Raw genomic sequence first — 21588 nt, 5'->3', positions numbered from 1 at the left:
ATAATAATAATAATAATAATAATAATAATAATAATAATAATAATAATGATAATAATTATTATTTTGCAAGTTGCTTCGGTCATGGTGTTTTATCACAGTAGCAGAATAGTAAGACAGTGATCTCAGAATGTGTACTGACGACTTCACCTTCATGTGGATCAGCTGTCAGGGTAGCCCACCCTTTATGACAGAAGCAAAGGCTGGACAGGAAGCTCTGTCTCAGGGAGGACCTTTCACAGAGTGGTGTGGTAAAGGAGGCTTGGCAGGGGTGGACCAGCCCTGGAAGCCAAAGTTTTAGAAGGCTGTCTGATGCAGCAGTGTTTGGAGAAGGCAGATAACCCCTGTTTTCCTTTATCAGCTAATTGTATTTATTTTAAATATGAAAGTCATATTCAAGCCATAACTCAAACCCATGAGGTCCATTCTCCATTGGCCATAGGGGTAACTACTCTCTTTTCATTTTCTTCTGTATAGTCACAGACAGATGGCTACAGAGGCAGGTAGAGAAGCAGGCAAAGGGTGTTGTTTTTAAAGAGACTCCTACACTATTCTAGAACTTTCATTTAATTGTAGCTGTGAATGTTGTCTCACGACAGTGTGAGCAATCGTCCCATTCAGGGCTGCACAGAGCTCATTCCAAGACAGCTCACAGGGCTCTATATTACTCCCCCACTCTTTTACTGATGGACGTGTGTGTGTGTGTGTGTGTGTGTGTGTGTGTTTGTGTGTATGTATGTGTGCGCGTGCACTCACGCTCACAATTATGAAGTTACTAAACAACTTACCTCTACCCTTGTTTACTTGAGCCAAGATTTCTGTGGGTAGATTTCTAGGCTGGAATCGTAACAGCAAAGAATTTGTGTATTTCAAAAATTGCCCAACCGGCCAAGATCTCAGCCAGTGACACGCCCAAAGGAAATGTAAGAAGCCCGCTTCTGTCATATCCCCCAGCCTTCGAGTTATTCCTCCATTCCTGTCGTCTATACGAGAGGCTGCATTCCTCCATGTTATTTTAAGAAGGCTATAAATGTGAGTGGCTTCTACCATTCTGTGCCGGCTCCTTGATGGCATTTAAAAGATGCAGTCATTGCTTTAAGAACCCCTTGGCCTCTGATTTGTACTATGGTGACAGTTGTCCCTGGGAGGCAGCTGGCTCTCTCCCTTGGAATGTCAGCCCAGAATGGAGTTTCCAAAATACCTGCCCACAGTCCCACAGTTATCTGAGCTCAGGACACCCTTGGGGAGAGCAGATGGACAGTACAGGCTAAGTCCATCCGTTCCCTATTCCCCCGCCCCCCACGAGGGGGGATCCCACCTGCTATGTCTATTCTTAGCCTCTGAACTGTTTCTTTCCCGAACATTTGGTCTGAAGGTTTTTCCTTAGGAAGGAGTTGAGGACTTTATTACAGAGCACTGGGGGCTAGCCCCTAGGAGCACTTGTGAATCTTGTAGGCAGCATACTGAGACAGTTAGGGGCAGAAATTCTATACATCTCTCAGAAGCTGAGAATAACCAAAGAAAGCCTGCTGGAGCCTCTCCCAAGTTGCTCTGGACATGGGAAATCCTAATGAAATTCCAAACATCCATCAGTAGGAGTCCAGTGGTCATCCAAGCAACAAAGCCATTCCTCACAGTGTGTATATGTGTGTGTGTGTGTGTGTGTGTGTGTGTGTGTGTGTATCTAATAAAAAATCTAGACCTACAGGAAACTAGGATGGTGTGATGAATAGTCTCATACCTACCACCTGCAATGAGAGAGTTAACATATCAATACCTTATCTATTTTTATGTTAAACTATTTAAAGGAAGTTGTTACTTTTCCTCATTTACTCTAAAAATTATGTTCCTGGGGTTTTTCAGAACATTTTTTAGATTAAAAATTTCCATTTAGTTATCTGTTTATTTTTATTTGTGTGTGTGTGTGTGTGTGTGTGTGTGCGCGCGTGCATATGTATGTGGAGGTCAGAAGACAACTTGTAGGAAACATGCCTCTCCTTGTACTTTGTAAGCTTCAGAGATTAACCTCAGATCCTCAGATTAAGCTCAGGCTTGATAATAAACACCTTTGCCTGCTGAGCCATCTCACTGGCCCTCAAACCTTTTTAAAGCAACAACCCATTTTCTTAAGTAAAATACCAAGCGGATGACCTCTGGGTGTTGTTCCTGGGACATTATCTGAATAGAGACATGACGTCATAGTTGAGTCTGGAGCCCAGAGAGAAGATAAAGATGGGAATGGGGGCTCAGGGTATATTGAAAGCTATGGGAACACATGAGGTCACCAAGAGAATATGTAGAGGAAATTCCTAGCAGAATTCCCTAGCATCAGGCAGAAAGAGTAACCCACAGAACGCGAAGACACTGGACAGAGAGAGTCTCTGGGTTCTACTGAGTAACATCTGCCAAGGAAGAGGGCATGATCAGCCATCTTTGCTGCTGAGAGAATGAATAAGACTGATAGAACGCTGGACTTTGTACAGATAAGGATCAAGGCCCAGGAATGGCTCTGTCTGCCTAATATCTAGACTTCATAAATTAGAGAAAGGACCACAGGGAGAGAGTGCACTGATATCACACCCTGAGCTGAATGACAGAGCTGGGCCACTACCCAAGCCCCCCCCCCCCATGTCCCGTAAAGGATTATTATTATTATTTTTTTAACCTGCCTAATAGCAGCCTTTTCCCCCAGGCCGCAAGCTGGACCTTCAGGTCTCAGTTTCTTACTTGTAATCCCTCTGCAGAGGATTACCAAGTACCCCCTCCTGCTGCAGAGAATGCTGGAGAATACACCTGCGGATGCCAGCGCCCACCCTGTCCTTCAGAGAGCCACCTCTGCCCTCCAGGATGTGAACAGCAATATCAACGAGTACAAGATGCGCAAGGAACTGGGTAAGGACTCGTGGTTAGGGGTGCATCAGGGACAGCATTCCTAGTTCCAAAACTCACCCTGAGAGCCTCCTTATCTAGAATGAGAATGTGGGGCTGGGGTGAGCTCAGCTGACCGGCTAATATGTGTGAGGTCCTGGGCTTACCCCATCACCACTGGGAGGTAGAGAGGCGTGTATGGAGGTGTGCGGCTGGATGTATCCACCTCTTAGGCTGTCGCAGTAGGAAGGTCCTTCCTTGCAAAAGGAAGCAGTGTCTGCGTATCAAGAAACTCAGTTGCCTACCAGCATGATACTGAGAATTTAGCACGTTTACTTTCTAAAAAAAGTACTTATCATTTATTTATTTTGGTTTTTCGAGGCAGGGTTTCTCTCTGTAACCTTGGCTGTCCTGGAACTCACTCTGTAGACCAGGCTGGCCTTGAGCTCACAGAGATCTTCTTGCCCCTGCCTCCCGAGCGCTGGGATTAAAAGCGTGTGCCACCGTCGCCCAGCTGGAAGTATTTATTTTTAGTGTGTGTGTGTTCTGCTTTACATGAATGTCTGTGCACCTCATACTTGTCTTGGAGGCCAGAAGAAGGTGTCAGATCCTCTGGAACTGCAGCTGTAGGCGGTTGTGAGCCACCAGGTGTGTGCTGGGAACCAAACCCAGGTCCTCTGGAAGACGAGCCAGTGCTCTTCTCTCTATCTCTCCAACCCTCACTCGTGCTTACTTTTAAAATAATCACCCCAGTGTCACAAATATCTACAGGGCAGAGTGTGGTACTTCTGTACACAAATACAATGTCCAGTAATCAGATCCTCCATATGTATTGTTTGAAGGCTAATTCTTCCATTTTTTTTCTCCTTCAATATCTTTCTTGGTCCTCGTAACCCCTGAGACCAGCCTACTTCTCAGCTGGGTAAACAGAGCGTATATGATTTGTTTCTGGTCACTGGGCTGTACGAAACAGAGATAGCTTTAAACTTAGGCCTGGGGTCTTTGCGTTTTCTCCCATGTGTGTTTCTGCATTCAAGTGGAGAGGAGACAGGGGACAGAAGTGCTGAGCCAGGAAATATGGCTTTGGTTGGCCTTTGATAAAACTGTCTGGGGAAGCCCAGAAAAATGTTCCTTCACACCTGCCGTCTTAGGTGATCCTCCCAGCAACCCTGCAAGATGGAGTCCTCATTTTATAGGCAAAGAAACTGAGGCCAAAAGGAGCGGTGACCTGTTTAAGTCTAGCAGGCGGAACACTCTCCAGACAGGACTCACACCTGGGACAAAGAGGACCCGAGTACTGGGCTTCTCTGTGGGACTTACCATCCTGCTGGACATAACTTGCTGGAGCAGAATGCTGAGCCAGGAGAAGATGGGGCTGTTTGCCTCCTGGGTCTGCCTTGGTCACCCACAGTGCCCTTTTCTTCGTTGTCACCGCAGCCTTAAAGTATACCAAGGTGGAGCAGCTGAGCCTTCGGGAGCGCCTGGCCCGCATCAACACACATACCCTTTCCAAGAAGACCACCAGGCTGAGCCAGCTGCTGAAGCAGGAGGCGGGGCTGGCACCCAGGGTGAGTATGTGCTGGGGTGGGGGCGATCCATGAATGAAAGCAGGTGAGGTTTCTCCTGAGAGTGAGGCAGCTGAAGCCGAGAGTGAAGGGATGACAAAAAGACATACCACCTGAGTCTCAAGAGCCAGTATTGGGGGCCTCTTTGCTGATAGAGGAGCGAGGCTCAGAGCTTGGGCAGTGCACCAAAGTCGCTGCTCAGGCTGAGTGAGTGCAGCTTTTCCAAAGCAGTAGCTTCTGAGCCACAGGACTAAGTAGGTATGCTTATCTCAACTTTCACACAAAGAAACAGAGGCTCTCAGAGGATGAAGTGTCTGCCCACAGCCACACAGCTAGGAAGCAAGTGAGTCAGGATCCATACCCCAGAGTCTGATCCCGTGGTGTGAACGCAAAACTACCCAACCTCACTGCTGTTTGATTTTGAGACAGGCCTTGCTATGCCATCCAGGCTGGCTTCACGATCCTCTTGCCTCAGTCTCGTAGGGGCTGGGCTTCCAGGCATGTGCCACCACATATGGTTTTCACTGCTTTTTAATCGTCCCACTCAGTCGAAGAGCTGGGTGAACCAGCCCTTCTTGTCTTTCCACAGTCTGTGGAGAGGTTGTCCCCAGTGAGCAGAGAAACCAGCTGCACACTGCCCCCGTGTGGATCTTCTGACCCTCACACCCTCGCACGTATGGCTTTCCTTACAGACAGAAGACAGGGAATTTGATGAGTTAGAGGAGAGATTCCAGTGGGTGTCTCTGTGTGTGACGGAGCTGAAGAGCAATGTGGCTGCTTACATGGATAATCTGGAGGTGAGAACCCCGCAGATTTCGAAGGTCAGGTCCAGACCGAAAGCTACCGAGGTACCAATACAGGGACGCTGGGGTGAGGTGTCAGCCAGGAGTGCCGGCAAGCACACTATACCTGGTAGCCACAGGACTGGGAGCTGGAGGCAGCTTCTCAGCGCATTGGAGTAAGCGTCAGCATCAACAGTCCTCTGGAATTAGAACTACAGATGATTGTGAGCTGCTGGGAATCGAATGTGAGTCCTCCACAAGAGCAGCAAGTGCTCCTAACTACCGAGCACTCTCTTCAGCCCCTGGCCTTTTCTTTTTCATGCGTGGATTTGAATAGGAGGGGTTCAGTGGCTTACAGAAAAATATTAATAGAATCTGCTGAACGTACACATGAAAAAAGATTCAGCATGGATAGGCGTAGTGCTCACAAGCTCCAAAGGAAAGAAGAGATAAGGACTCCAGCTCAGCAAGGCAGGTTGGGCAGGGACAGAATGGTGTGTGTGCTTGCTTCTTATGAGGAGGTATATGGAAAACTGCTTGGGGTGGGGGTGTCTGCTGAGCTGGGGGCTAGAAGTAAGACAGCTATACTGAGACCTAACCACCCTATCTTTGTTGGCCCTGGGCTCAGGCTTTCCTCTGCTTCCGGCCACATGAATGGAGTCTAGACATCCCCGGGGGGCCTGTGGAGCAGTACCGAAGCCTAGCCAGGGACCTTCAGCTGGAGGCCTTCCTGCAGTTTGTGAGTGGGATTTCCCCTCCCCCTTCCTCTGATAGGCTGCTGGTAGGGCTGACAAGAGTAATATTTAGAAGTCAGGCACTTACACAATTGTCACATCTAGTAGGGGAGGGAGTGCTATTCCTGCGCCTACCGATAAAAATAGCCCAACTGATGTGCAGTGAGCCACACCCTGTACCGGGCACCATGCCCACCTTTTCCATTCTTGACCTCATTTACCCCTCGACACACAGTTTCGGGTGAGACACTATTAATAGCCCCCTTCTGCTAACGGGAGCTCGAGGCCCAGAGAGCACCATCTCTTGGGTCATTTACACAGATGGGGTCTGAGTCCCAGAGTGTCACTCTATACAAAAATCTGTCTCAAGCTCTTTACGTAATAACAATGCTAAGAAGTACCAGGAATCGAGAACCTTCCCCAGGCTGTGCTCTGTGCACATAACAGATCAGCCCCATTTTCAAAACCTAAGCCCAAGCCTCAGTAAGGTTAGAGCAGGGTTTCTGAAGCTTTTCCTTATCAGCCTCATTTCCTGAGGAACTTTTCTGTGACCTGGGTACATAAGCATGTATAACAGGCTTGCAAATTTACTGATAATAAATCATAAGGGAATTTATTTTAAGACAATTCTGTGAAACACACACAATTTGACCACTTATTAAAGGTAAAAGCACATCTATGCACTAATGAGATGATGTCCCTTTTTTATTATTACTATTTAAGGAGTTAAATCTTGCCCAAATAATTGATACAGATATAAGATGTCTGGACACATCTTCAAAGGGTTTCAGAGTTGATGACCATTTTACTTTATAATCATCAATGCTGAGACTGTCTTTCACATAAATGCACACGACAGAGTTAATTTTGGGCCACTGTACATTTGGAAAGCTTTTACTGTTGCCAAATCTTTCTCAACATCTGCGTTCAGTCACAGCCCTGTATGGACTGCAACCCATAGTTTAGGGAGCTTGGGGCTTACGATATGCTCCAAGGCACAGCTTGTCAATGGAGGGGAGTCTGCCTCCAGCCCCCCACCCAGCTCCTACCCTCTGCCACCTCCTCTCCCAGCTCCCAAGCTCCCCTCTCCCTACAGAAGCAGCGGCTGAAAGGTCTGGTGTGGCAACCGCTGTGCAGCCTGGCCAGGACCCTGGTTGGTCCTCAGAACTTGATCAAGAAGCGTCTGGACAAACTCTTGGACTTCGAGCGAGTGGAAGAGAAATTGTTGGATGTGGGCAGTGTGACCTATGAGGAGGAGGCTGCCCGGCATACTTACCAAGCGCTCAACTCCTTGCTGGTGGCCGAGCTCCCAAGGTTCAACCAACTAGTCATGCAATGGCTGCGCCAGATCCTGTGGACATTTGTGGTCCTTCAGAGGGACCTTGCAGACCACGTGCTACGAAGAGCAGAGAGCAGCATGGCTCTGGTAAGGCCACCGGAACTGAAGTATCTGTGGAGCAGAGCCAGGCAAGGCCCTAGCTGTTGTCAGAGCAGAAATGGAGATAAAGTGGCTAAATAGTCTGCTGGAACTCAGGACTCAGTGAGGGCTCTTGAGATGTCTCTCTGTTTTTTCTCCATTGTTAATAGAGGCAGAGGCCAGGCCAGACTCTAGGCCTACTTAGGTCATCCTGGGACTCAAGAGCAGAGGAGGTTTTTCTGGAAAAGCAGCAGCAAACCTTCCCTGGAAGGTATGGCAAGATGATGACAAAGACAGGAGTCTCTTCGGTCTACTCAGGAGTAGTGTCCAGCTGGCCTCACTACCGATACTCCTAGCACCCATTTCCTGGCCAATACTTCTTATGTGCCTGTTTAGGGCCCTTTCCAGGCAGCGCCTCACTCCGTCCTCAAAGCAATCCTATATAGTATGTGTTCCTTTCAATAATAAAGAAGCCAAGGCCCAGAGAGGGAAACTAGCTTGAGCAAAGAGGCACAGATGACAGTAGGTTTTGACCCCTGAGCATGCAGTGGCTGAGCTCTGAACACAGTCCTTAAGAGCTTTTCCAAAGGAGCCGTTAGCCGAAGGCATAAATAGATTCCAGTGAGCTCTACACAAACCTCCACGTGTAGTTCCACGTCTTGCTCTGTAATGTTCATGTCAGAGCTGAATGGCTCATGAGTCAGGCCTTGGGAGCCATTTCCATGCTCTTCATTCCAGCATTGCCTTCTGTGTTTCCCCTGTCATCATCTGACTCCCCACCCCCAACTCTCCCTCATCCCTACTTCCTATCTCCTTACCTCCCTGCTCCTGCCAACCTTTCCAATCCATGTCTCCACTCTGCTGTGGCCATGCCCCTCCCTCCAATGCAACACTTGAGGGTCACCAACTCTTCTTCAGTTTGGAAATGCTTCCTCAAGTGTCCCTCAGGTCTCTCAACGCCCACCCTACAGTGACAGATGAGCCACTCCTGAGAATTCCTGTTACTCTGGAGGAGTGGGGATAGCCCCGTCCTCACCATCTGCACACCAGCAGAACTTGGTAATGTGTCCTAACACATTACAGCTGCTTCCTGCTTACTAGAGCCCACCCTCTGCTGGAGAAAACGTGGTGGGAGCCATGTTTTCTCTCAGTCAGAGGCAGGGAGTGGGGTGGGCAGAGCAGAGAGATGAGTGGTTGTTCCTTTGGCTTTCTCTTTTACTATGTAGTACAGGGCTCTGCCTTAGGCATACTTTTTGAAGTATGAGGTTGAAGCGGGCCCAGTGCCATTAAAAAAAAAAAAAAAAAAGTGAATCTGATTGGATAATCTGTTTGCTTTCTTTCTGCTTCCTCCCTTTTCTACCAGTCTGCAGTTTGGGTGAGCAGGGCTAGGGATGCTGCTAAGGGGAGGTTCCTAGACATCGGAAGTGCATGTTGTGGTGGTGCCTGTAGGAAAGCAGAGGGAGGGTCTCCTGATTGGTCCTGTGCTATGGTTATGGCCTGCATAGGACTGCTGTCAAACCTCCCTTGAATGACCAGCGGGTCATTCACCTGGCCTCACTCCTCTGATTCAAGGCCTGCATGGCAAAAACTGTCTTCTCTGCAAGCCCAGGAACAAGGCTCTGGGTCATAAGTAAGAGCAGTGAGTCTGGCAATAACCCAGAAGGCTGGACATATCTGTTGGCTGTGAGGGTCTCACTCACTCTTGAGCTGTCTGATGAGACTGTGGGAGAGCCTTACCAGGGAGGGGACCTCATGGGAGAGCTCAGGACTCTCTGGGTAAAAAGCAACAGAAGCTGGTGCCAAAAATCGCTGGAGCATAGAGAAGGAAAAAATGATCTGACCCCGGGAGGCCTTAGGGAGCACAGCAACTTATAGGCATGTAATGCCCAGACTCTGCCTTTCTCCCAGTCTCCCACCTGCTTTCCTCTCTGGTTAGGCTGGTTTTCAGGCAGGCTTTGTTTCTCTGTGGGAAAGACAGGGAAGACACCAGGCCTGTACCTTTACCCCTTGGAATCCGAAGGAAGTAGAACATCCACGTTCCGGGCCTTCACATACTGCATTCTGCAGAAGGGGCCTAAGTCCATTGTTGTCCCTTGAGCTAATCGCAGTAGCTAAGAGGAAGTAATGCCAGGCCTACCAGACACAGGACTAGAGTGTCATGGTGACAGAGATACTCTACCCCTATGGAATTTGTTTGTTTGTTTTTGTTTTTCAAGACAGGGTTTCTCTGTATAGCCTTGGCTGTCTTGGAACTCACTCTGTAGATCAGGCTGGCCTCAAACTCACATAGATCTGCCTGCCCCTGCCTCCATGAGAACTGAGATCAAAGGCATGTGTCACCACTGACCAGCTATCCAGACAGCCGTGGGAAATGTTCTCTTAACAGGAACAGGGGCAGTAGGCAGGCAGAGGCAGCAGTCTGGGACTACAGGGTGTGTGCCCAGGCACCTCTTGGTCCCTTCTGCAGAGGCTCTGCTGACATCATCTTCCCACTCAGCTGCCTCATCAGCACATCTCAGAGCCGGACTTCCAGAAGCTGCTGAAGGACACACTAGGCCAGAGCAGTAGCCAGCTCCGCCTTTTCCAAGAGAACTTTGAGAAGGTGCTTCCACCTTCCACCACTCAGGTAAGTGTCCATCCTCCCCTCGTTCAGCTGTTCTCCTGTAGTGGGCTGAAGCTTCACTCGACTTTCTTGAATTTTTGTTGCTCATGGAAACATTTCTTCCTCCTGTCTCTCCTTTCTGTCTGTGAACAAACAAAACAAAATAGAATCCTGTATTCCAACACACACACACACACACACACACACAGAGAGAGGTGGGGGGAGGTAGGGGAACGGGGAAAGGCGAGGGAGAGGGATAGGTAGAGGGGGAGGGAAAGAGAGGAAGAAGGAGAGGGAGAGGGATGGGGGAAGAAAGAGAAAGGTTATTTTCCAATCCACCTGAGCAGCATACATAGGCAGCCTGTACTATTGTATTTTATTTTACATTCTGGTTGTTTTTTTTTTTTTTTTTTGAGATAGGTTTTTTTTTTTTTTTTTTTAAATACCTCCAAATGACCTTAATCTTGCTACATAGCCTGAGACAGCTGTGAAAAGAGAGGGTTCTGGGAATCTGGCAACATCTGGATCTGAGAAAACTGGAAGTTCATTTAGTCACATATCAGAGGTGAAGTCACAAGCCAGCACCATGACTGCCCAGAAGGGACCAGAGGCTTTAGGGCTGCAGGGAAGCAAGTGAAGGGCCTAGCAGAGTGGGGCCAGGAAAGGCAGTCTTCGTGTCTGGCAGAGGGCAGAGGATAGAAGGCGGGGGAAACCACTTGGGTGAGGCTGTTTCCTGGGGCCCTGTGTTCTCAACTCCTCCTCATTTCTCAATGAGACTGAAAGATGTTTCACAAGAAGGCCATGGATCCTGCAGCTAGGAGGAAAGGGAGGGTACAGAAAATACATACTGGAAACCTCCATTTTCTTTCTCCTTAAAATCCTTGTTGGAAAAGCAGTCTGTCCTTACTGTAGAAAAAGATTATGGGTCTCATGAAAACAAAGCTAAAAGAAGAAACAAACCCATATCCCTTGTGTTAGGAAGGGATACCCCTCTCCCAACCTCCCTCTTTGCCACACCACAGCCCTCTAAATTCTTCCCTGTTCTGGCTGTAGGCGTAAAGGTGAGCAGAAGAAGGGTGGCCTGGGACGGGGCAGCACTGATTGTCTTTTGTACGATCTTCTCTGGAGACTCTGAATTGGATGGGGCTGCTGGATCTTAGAAAGAAGGCACAGGTCTTAGGTCCCTAGCTTTGTGATTCGTAGTGGTAGTTTTTGTTTGCTTTTGAGACAGATCTGACTGTGTAGCTTAGTCTGATCCTGAACTCAGTATCTTCAGCCTTTCCAGTGCTTACCTCACAAGCCTTGCTTTTAATCCCAGCACTCAGGAGGCAGAGGCAAGTATATCTCTGAGTTTGCGGCCAGCCTGGATTACAGACTGAGTTCCAGGACAGCCAGGACTATACATAGAAACCCCGTATTAAAAAAAAAAAAAAAAAGTGAATCAGCACATACAGCTTTCTATTGTTATTGTTTGTTCAGTTGGCATTTAAACACAGCCTTACCATGTTACCCTGACTGGCATGAAACTCACTATATAGACCCAGCTGACCTTGAAGTCACAGAGATCCACCTGCCTGTGCTCCCTGAGTGCTGGGATTAAAAGTGTCTGTCACTATATTCCTACATCCAGCCCTTACAATCTTTTTAAAATTTTACGTGTATATGTGTATGAGTGTTTTGCCTCTATGTATGTATGTATGTATGTATGTATGTATGTATGTATGTATGTATGTGTATATGCATACCACATGTATGCAGTACCTAAAGAGGCCAGAAGGGGGCATTGGATTCCCTGGAAATGGAGTCATAGATGGTTGTGTGCTGCCATTTTGGTACCAGAGCCAAACCTAGGTTCTCTGGAAAGGACTTAGCAGATACTGCTCAGCCATCTGTCCACCTCCTCAGTAACACCTATTCTTTTTCCATAAAACTGACGTCTCTATGTTTTGCCTGCAAACATCTGTCTGTGTGTTTTTTTTTTTTTAATATTCTGTCATGCTCGGGTTGCACACAGGCCTTATGCACACCAACTAGGAGCTCTGCCACCAAGCTTCATCTCCAACCCAGTCCTGATTTTTTTTTTTCGAGATAGGCTCTCTTTATATAGCCCTGGCTGTCCTGGAATTCACGATATAGACAAGGCTGGACTTGAGCTCACAGAGACCTGCCTGCCTCTTCCTCCTGAGTGTGGGTATTAAAGGTGTCCATCCGGGCTCTTAATGCTGACTCTTCATCAGTGCTAGAACAACAGTCTATGCTCAGATGTCCCTGATAGACACCTCTACCTGCCCTATACCTAACACCTCCCTACTCCAAATTATCACATGCAATGCACTGAGTGCGCACACGCACACACACAGCTTGAGTAGAGAATATGGCAAACGTATATATTTATACATTTGGTTTCTCCTTGGTTTTATGAGAGGGGGCGTTCATCCCTGAACTCCTCCTTGATGATGTTTTTGCTGAAAACAGTGAATGGTAAAACAAAGAAAATGACGGGCAGTTTAGGGATGAACTGATATCCTCTCTCCCAAATCTCTCTCCTAAGCTAGATAGTAATTTCTATCTCAGCAAAACTCTGCTGTATGTTCTTGTGTATGGTGTTCTTGCTGTACAAAGTCTACTCCAGTGCCTTGCACATAGTAGGTGCCCAGAGTGCTTGTGGAGTGGAAACTCCCAGAGTCATAGCTAGCTGTCCTTCATCCATAGGTGTCCTGGCCCTGTATTAGCCTGTGAAGATTCCGGGTGGCTAAGGCCTGGGGTACCATGAAACCCACAGCCTGGTGTGGTTCAGAGATCTAGATGAGACATTTCCTGTGGAATGACTTAGCTTAGCGTTATGTGCAGAATTTAGGGCCCTGCCCTACAACTTCTATAACTGACAGATATCCATGCTTGAATTAGTTAAAAGCTTCTTCTAAAATGTCATTGGAAGCTAAGATCCAGCCATGTGGTAGAAGGCATGGATCCTTCAGTGACAGAGATGGGGTTGGACAGGATTTCCAGGTGTCCGTTAGTGTTGGGACTGGCCTTGACACTTAACTCAAGCCCGTGTCTGTTTCTGCTCTCTCAGCCACTCTTCCCAGGCTCTGAACACCGGGTGCAGGCTCTCCTCACCAGATATGGCCCAGGGAAGCTATACCAGTTGACAAGCAACATCACCGGGACTGGGACTCTGGACCTGTCACTGCCACGGGGCCAAATTGTGGCCCTTCTACAAAACAAGGACACCAAGGGCAACAACAGTCGCTGGCTGGTGGACACAGGGGGTATGTGGGCCTCTGCAACCCTTTTGGGAAAGCCAGTTGCTAGAAGCTTGTAGGGAGACAAAGATGCTCTTTTGTGCCAATCTGGCTGTGCAAATTCAGGAGGAATGAACCCAGTGATGGACGCAGGAGCTTAGTCAGCTTACCGTGAGTCTGTGGTGAATGAAATGTCTGTAGAAGACCCAGTGTAGCCTCCCTCATCCAGTTCCTAGATGCTGTGCAAGCAAGACAAACCTAGTGGGTGACATGATGTGTGGAAGGAGCTTGAGTAGCACCTTGAAAAATACAGATGTGTGCTGAGAATGGGGTGCTGGCATGCCAGCCACACTCTCAGAATCTGACTTAGGCCAGGAACAGTAAGCTCTCTACTGGTTAGGGCCTTGGGATGTGTCACTGAGGTCTGAGCTAACAGGGAGCTGTGAGCCCAGGGTAAGACAATGGCCCAGTAGCATATTCTAAACATGAGGGTTGCACAGGGCTATTGCTGGAGGCAATCATTTCACTGTTCCACAGTGATATAATAGTCACTTGATCACCTTTATATGTATTATTAAAAAAAAAAAAAAAAAAGCAGCTAGTCCATAAGCTCATGATTTTATTGCTATTACTATGTGGCACAAGTCCAAGCTTTAAAAAGCAAGCCAGTTTAAAAAAAAAAATGAAGAAGAGCCATGTGTGGTGGTGTATGCCTATAACCCCAGTATTTGAAAAGCAGAGGCAGGAGAATGACCACAAATTTGAGACCAACCCTAGCTATGTAGAGAGATCTAGGGACTACACGATGAGATCTTGTCTAAAATAATAATAATCTTAAAAAGTGGCACAATTGGAAAACACATCTGTGGGGGAATAATATAAGGAGCATTAGAGGGAGGCTTCCGAGCGCTCCTAATTGGGTGATCTCAGGGCGGCTCAGAGCTTCTCGGAGCTCAGCTGCGTCAGCATGAGTGACAGTGACGCAGGCTGACTTCAGATTAGCGCGAAGACTCTAACCACCCGCGAAGCAGGAAATGATGGTCATTCGTGACGACAGCAGCTGGGCAGCCTGTGGGTAGGTGCTGGTGAGAAGGAGCGCAGAAGGATAGCGTCATCAGCAGTAGGCAGCGCTGGTCCTGAGGAGAGCTGGAGAAGCAGCCTTGCCCTGGGCGGCCACTAGAGGGCAGGAGCCATAGTGCCACCAATGGGAATCAGTTGTCATATCAGCCCAAGGATGAGCTTCATCTGTCAGAAGTTTCAAATCCCGTGGGTTGTCCCAGGGGAGAGTCTCTGTCACCGGGTGTGGTGAGCAAGCAGCGGCTAAGAACAGTGACTACAGAGAGGGGCGGTGGGAGGGAGTGCACCGGGTTCCCGGGTGACCTTGTGCTGTCTCTTTTAATGCTGGGAAGCCAGGCTGCTGGCTTTCCCCACCACGGAAAAGGAAAAGAAGCTGACTGGCAGCCACTGAACCCTCTGCATGTTTCCTAGGACAACGGGGGTATGTGCCAGCTGGAAAACTTCAGTTATACCACCACCCCGCTCCCAGTGAGAAGGAGCTCAGAGGCCAGACAGGGATACGCGAAGACTACTGGCTTCCAGCCCCAGAGCCCACCCAACCCTCTGTCCCCACCGTCCCAACCCTGACCCAGGTGAGTCTGGAAGGAGGCTGAGAGCTTGCCTCCCCTTATCTGTTTAGACTAGGGCTTGGATTTTCCTCTACTGTTGAAGAACCACTTCTTCTATCTGATGCCCACCTCCATGTGAGGGCAGGCTGTAGCCAGTGATAAGTCCTTATCATGGCCAGGGGTGAGACCCAGAGAGTGGGACTTCCCACAAAAACACCAGGGAGTTAACCCATCCCCCACCCCCATCAGCAGGATAGGCAGGGGGTCCTCAGTTCACTCAGTATTTGCTAGGTGTGGTATTAAATGAGAGTGACAGTGATGGACAGGAGCAAGTCATGGTCCTACTCAAGCTCACAACCTGGAGGAAACAGTGATTAGATTAGCAGTGATAATGGGAAAGTAAGCACAGCGTTTCCTGCTGTGACAAGGTTCAGAGTTCTAGGAATAGAGAGGCCTCCCTAAGAAGAATGCTTTTTTTCTCACATAGGAAGGAGTAGGAGTTAACTGGATAAAGAGAGGTAAAGTGGGGTGTCTGGGGCGAGTTCCCAGAAACCACACACAGCACATGCAGAGGCCCAACGATTAGCAAGGGTACAAGGAGGAACTGATGAAGCCAGAGCTTGGGGGAATAGAGAGGGCTGGGTATAGTAAGGCACTCCTGGTGAAGTCCAAAGGGCAGGGCCAGCCGGATCCCATGCCCTTGAAGAGGGCGCCAGTCTTCCTTAAAAAAGCAGTGTGTGTGTGTGTGGGGGGGGGGGGACACATGTTCTTGAAAGCGTTGTTTATAAGAACCCAAGTATCCATCCACATAAACGGGTAAACCAACTATGATAGAGCAACATATATTGAGAACCCTTTCCCCGGAGAGGTGTACGAAAAAGTCTACCTCTCAGAGGGCACCGATGGCAAACTAAAGTGGGGGAGCCAATGAGTCTATTGGGCTTTCTTATAGGAGATGGGTGAGATGTTACTTTTAGGGGTACAGGTGACCCCAAAGTAGCTGGAAAGTCTCACCCCACTGTAGATGATGACATCCTCAAGCTGTATAGATGGAATCTACCCCTCTCCCCGCTTAAGTTAACCTTCCACTATCTACATACTTTAGCACCTCCAGATCCATGAGACCACATGCGGTTGGGGCAGAATTAGATACAAACGGCTGAGCGGTGCAGGAGGGAGAAGCGGGCATCTCAACTAAGGGTCCAGTGTTCTTTCTCACCCTCCTTCTATGAGCTTGTGTGTCCCTTGCCAGCAGTCACAGCTGTTTGATGGAGAGGATGGATGACTGTTATCGGAGGGTAGGGTTCTGTGACACCGCAGAACCACAGAAGAGAGTATTATTTTGATGTGAAAATGATCAGAGTGCTTCAGTATGAAGCACAAGGATGAGCATGCTAAGTGAAAGAAAGGTCAGAAACACATGGGGTGGGATCCCATTCATATGAATGTCCAAACCAGGTAAAGGGACAGACAAAGTAGGCTTTTGGTTGGCAGAGGCAGAAGCAAGGGGAGTGGGAGAGAGTGTTAGCTGGTATGGACTTTCTTTGGTATTTTGAAATTATGCAGTGGTGATGGTTCCACATATCTGTGAATATACTAAAAGCTACTGAGTTGTATACTTTAAAGGGATGACCATTAGCCGGGCATGGTAGCACATGTCTTTAATCCCAGCACTTGTGAGGCAGAGGCCCCTGCCTGGTCTGCAAAACAAGTCCAGGACAGCCAGGACTACACACAGAAACCCTATCTCGGAAAAAAAAAAAAAAAAAAAAAAGAATGGCTATTATGGGATATGAATAACATCAAAAGGAAGGAAGGTAAAAAGAATAGAAAGATGTGGGGGGGGGATATAGCTGATTGGTAGAGTGCTTGCCCGGGGGCTCCATCCCCGGTGCACTGAAGGGTTTGGCTTTGCAGGGGCAGAGTCCTTGATCCTGCCCCTCCAAGCACCCTTGGATGGTTTGGGAGGAGTGGGTAGACGGGAAAAGCCAAGCAGGCCCTGTTGTAGGTATTCACAGAGGCTGTGCCTATGGCCACCCACAGTCAAGGGATGGCTACAAGGACGAGATGTGACTGACAGGAAGACCCTGGATAGAGAGGGGTGGGATTCAGAGGTGCTGGGGACAGGTGCTGGGGTGCCTTGGGTCAGGGCACCATTGACAGAGCTGAGAGACAGTGTCTGCGGATGTATACAGCCCCCACCACACCTGCCTTTTTCACTGTCAGCTAGACATAGTGCACCAAGATCCCCAAGAGTCCCACTAGGGACAATAACCAGCACTCCTCCCCAACAAGGAGACTGAGGTTTCTGCCAGCATTCAATTACCCAGCTCTGGTGGATGTAGATGGAATCTCCAGGAAGCTCTGCCTAGCATCAGTGGTCCATCTTCTCCTTCCTCTGTTCCTGGATCCTCCGTGGGACTCCTAGGGCACTCTCCCATGATATATATTGTTCGGCCATCACAGTCGCACTAATAGTAGAAGAGCCGAAGCAAGCTGTACTGACTGGAAAAACCCTACACAGGCGTTCATCCATTCTGCTTCCTACAAAAACCTAGGGGGTAGGCTCCTGTTATTGTAGATGATAACAATGAGGCATAGAGAAGTTAGGCAGTACCTTGATTTATGACTTCCCCTCTTATTGTTTTCTCTGGTTCAATGCTTTGCCCTAAAAAAGTAGCCATGTCTCCCAAACCTCACTATTCCTGGGTTAGAAACTGGTCTGGACAGAGAACTAACTCCCCAGATCTGAGAAGGGAGAGTTTGCTGAGGCCACCCCCTGACACCACTACAGGGTACAAGTACATCTTTCCTCCTGGGCGGTGGTGGCACACACCTTTAATCCCAGCACTCAGGAGGCAGAGGCAGGTAGATCTCTGTGAGTTCCAGGACAGCCTGGTCTACATAGAGAAACCCTGTCACAAAACAAACAAACAAATGAACAAAAAAACCGCTCTGCTCTGTAATCAGTCAGGCCTGACCTATGTGATTGTGAGTTACTTTCTTGAGTTCTCTAAGTCTCAATTTCTGAAAAAAAGAAAAGAAAGAAAGAAAGAAAAAAAAAAAAAAAGAAAAGTGGGGCAAATACAGGGGAGTGACTGTAGTAAAACCCAAAGCCTAGGAAAGGGCTAGAACGGTGGTAGCCACACAGCAGTTATCAGCCACAGTGCTAGCAGGCCTAGCATTTCAGTGCTAAGAATGTGCACGGGAAGTGACATATGACGGGCAGTGGCAGCTAGAGTGTGTGAGGGTGGGAGCACAGGGTGGCGCCCTCACTGGGCTGAGTTCAGCTGCCTCTCCCATGTGTTTCTGTGTCCCTTCCATCTGTTTCAGGTGGTGGCAGTGTACCCTTTTGTGGCCAGGAGCACCCACGAGCTGAGTCTACAGGCAGGCCAGCCGGTGACCGTCCTAGAGGCCCAAGACAAGAAGGGGAACCCTGAATGGAGCCTGGTGGAAGTGAATGGGCAGAGAGGATATGTACCTTCGAACTTTCTGGCCAGGACCCCAGGCCCAACTCCCTGGGGCTGGAGTCTGCCATGTTAGCACACCCTTTTTGGAGCCTCCATTCCTAAGGAAAGGGGGAGGCTTAAAGGCTGTGTGACCTGGCGGGCATGATTCGAATCAAAGCGGGAATGGGAGAGGAGTGAAGGGCACCCAGAAGGCAGCAGGAAGCGGTGACTAGGCCCTCACTGAATGCCTGGTGTGGGTGGCCACAGTGGGCGCTTCTAGCAGCATCACTCATGTCTTTATAAAGAAGCCATCTCAAGGCCACAGCTGATTAGCTAGGGCTTGCCGCAGCTCGAAGCTCGGCCTACCTCTTGCCTCTTTCATGTCAAGAATGAATGTGGCCTGTGTTAGTTGTAGGTGGGGGCATTACCGAAGAAGATAAGAGCTGCCTGGCTCAGCAGTGCACTTTCTACAGCATCAAGGAGACGCCGCTGCTCACCAGTCACCTTTTCTTTCTTATTGCCTTGAGTTGAGTTATTGTGAACTTTGAACTGTGGAGACTCCCACTCAAGGAGAAGCCGTGGGCCCAGGTTCTGAGGAGATTCTCTGGGAATGGGCGTGGTCTATGCACAGGCCTGGAATGTGTGTACAAACTCAGAGGTGGTTCCAGGGAAGAGGGGAATCTGAGGGCAAGTGAGGCTGGGAGCAATGGCATATACCTACTGCTGTTTTCTTTGGACTAGGAGACAAAGGGACTTGGCAGGCAACCACAGTGGAAACTCTGTGAGATAGGTGACTACTGGCCTGGTGGGTTGGGTTAGGTTTCCTGGTTCTGGATAGAAGAGCCAGGGGAACACAGGTGGCCTAGGTTCACCTATTGAGGGTATAGAGGCAGGAGCTAGAGCTGAGGTTGGGAGGATGTGGGGCCTAAAACATAGGACACAACTTCAATTTCTCACCTAGAAAAAACTAAGTCTTGGGATGCAGTAAGGAGGATCTGAGGCTGAGGACGCAAAGGCCCCATGTCAATCAGGAAGTATGACACCAACACAAACACGGTGGTTAGTGGTATCAAGATGGCCCAGCCATTGGCTTGAGTTGGGTTAGCAGGGTAAAGCAGTCCTGTTGCCACCCCTCTTGTCCATGCCAACAGTGTCTTTTCCCTTAAACCCAGGCTGTGCCTCAGGGCCCAGTGGGCATGGATTAACAATAGACACATTTTGAGACATGCCCTGTTAGGAATTTTGTTTTGTGTGAACATCACAAACTGTGCAAAATAACAAGGTTATGATATCACTAGGCAATGTCATCTCATGACAACACACAGCCATTGTCTGTGGCTGGCTGCTGCATGGCACATGACAATCATTACAGTTTAGGCAGGTAAAGCCCTAATGCCTAGTGCTTGGTGAGCAAGTCATTTCTTGAAACTGGAAACAGAAACCCCTCAAAAGCAGATCCCGACCCACTGGGCAGTGTTGGGTGTGGTCAGTACTGGGCAATGTCTCTAGGCGGTTGCTTTAGGTCAGGAGTAATTGGAAGATCCCAAGCCAGTGAAAGGGTCGGTCCTCCATAACCTCTGTACAACTGATGACTTTGGAATCAACCCTCTTGAGAGAGTGTGTAACACAGGTGGCTATTTCAGTGCTTTCAAGACTATGTCTGTTTTATAACTCAAGTGCCTCTTTGTTAGCTCTGGCTTCTGAAGGGCCCTTGAGAAAGACATCCTTGTCTGTGTCAGACTGTCTGCAAGGCCTCCTCTGGGCTTGTCATTGCACGGAGACTGTGTGATGCAAGGCTCCCCGGTCCCTTTCCCAACCCCAGGTTCACTCAAAAGATGTCCTCAGCTTACTTTCATTTCTGTTTCCTTCTCTGGCTTCTGATAAAAATGGGAAGCAGAGACAAACAGTTGACAAAGCAGGATCCATACCTGCAGCCTCCATAGATTTTTACTGACAGCTCTTTGTGTGGTGAGGCTCTAGCTAGGGGTTCTTAGCATGGCTGCTCTCTGCTGCATTTACCTGGGTACCTCTAAACTGTAGCAAACCAGAGAAAGCTGATGTCATTGATCTGGGCATGGGAACGGCCTTGGACTTCAGGAAGCTAACCAGGTGACTCTCACATGCAGCCATGTTGAAGACCTCTGCCCTAGACCTGCAGAGGTAAACAGCTAGACCTGGGGTCAGAGGTGGAAAAGGATAAGTTAGGTTGCACCCCCACTGAGCTTTGCACTAGCTGTCTAAGCAGGAGGCTTTAGAGGCAGCTTGAAATAGGACAGCCTGTTCTGTCAGGTCCCAGAATCTATATTTATTAAGTGCCATTAAAGGGGACCTGAACAAAATTGGATGTTCTTGTAGGCATAAGGGAGAAAAATGAAATACACTTAGAACCAAGGCTATCGCATGAAGGGGAAATAAAAATGTATTCAGTACATGTGGGTTATAGTTTCTTAGACCGGGGGGTGAGATTAAAAGTCACTGGAGAGTGAGAGAAGGCATACTGAGAAGATGGAGCGTGGCCTGGATTTTCTCCAAGGGACTCTGTGTAATGTGCCTTTTTACCCCCAATGCCTAGAGCCATTGCACTGTGTCTTATTTATTTCACTCTTGGGCTGTCACGTGCATACTCACAAAGATAGTTGCCTAAGAATGGAACAAAACTCCCAGGAGTTGAAGGATTCACATGGTATCCCTTGCTCCTCAAAGTGAAGTTGGAACTCTTTAACTCTTTGAGCGCCAACTTAGTTTAGGATACAAAGACAATTATATTATCCAAGGGAAGTTGAATGAATTCTCAATTAATGTCGTGAGCATGATGTAAGCTGCTGGCAATAAAGGACTTTGTATGACTCCAGCCATTGGTTAGTATACCATTCATTCACTATTCTTGCCAGATATAAAAATGACACCTTGTTCATTCATATGTTTATTTGAGTGTCTAGTGTACACCCTTGATGCCTCCAAGATTTGGGCATAGATGATGGAGATACAGCAAGTCATTAACCAGATAGGCTGTGCCATTTTTGAACGTACAGTGAGCAGGGAGGCAGACAAGTCAGCACTCAGTTCTACCAGTGTAACTATCCTGGAGCCCAAGAGTGGTGTTGACCTCTGACAACTTGGCAACCAAGAAAATCTTCTGAAAGGAAGTGATATATGACCTCCAGCCCAATGGGTGCCTGAGCTTAGGTGGTCAGGAGGGCATATGCAAAAGCTGGAAGAGACAGCAGATCACAGAACTGATAGTCTAGGGAGGCAGAATGCAGGGATGCAGGGATGCAGGGGTGTGGCAGAAGCAGTAATAGAT

General features: G+C 48.5%; 1 protein-coding gene across 3 annotated transcripts in view; it reads left to right on the top strand.

Annotated features, from left to right (window-relative positions):
* Arhgef37 (Rho guanine nucleotide exchange factor 37) overlaps nt 1-21135 on the top strand; it is a 46084-nt gene extending 24949 nt beyond the window's left edge. For all 3 annotated transcript variants that reach the window (XM_055622914.1, XM_055622915.1, XM_055622913.1), the window contains exons 5-13: nt 2690-2889; nt 4303-4433; nt 5123-5227; nt 5841-5951; nt 7043-7372; nt 9861-9989; nt 13042-13237; nt 14699-14859; nt 18169-21135. In XM_055622914.1, the coding sequence (XP_055478889.1) occupies nt 2690-2889; nt 4303-4433; nt 5123-5227; nt 5841-5951; nt 7043-7372; nt 9861-9989; nt 13042-13237; nt 14699-14859; nt 18169-18378 (1573 nt within the window). In that variant the 3' untranslated portion in view covers nt 18379-21135. The remainder of the gene's footprint in view (nt 1-2689; nt 2890-4302; nt 4434-5122; nt 5228-5840; nt 5952-7042; nt 7373-9860; nt 9990-13041; nt 13238-14698; nt 14860-18168) is intronic.
* The last annotated feature ends 453 nt before the right edge of the window (nt 21136-21588 follow it).

The sequence above is a fragment of the Psammomys obesus genome, unplaced genomic scaffold (genome assembly GCF_907164565.1).
Source record: "Psammomys obesus unplaced genomic scaffold, mPsaObe1.curated_primary_1811, whole genome shotgun sequence".
NCBI classification, from domain to species: domain Eukaryota; kingdom Metazoa; phylum Chordata; class Mammalia; order Rodentia; family Muridae; genus Psammomys; species Psammomys obesus.
The sequence above is the reverse complement of the archived record's forward strand: the minus strand, read 5'-3'. Positions and strand labels throughout refer to the sequence as shown.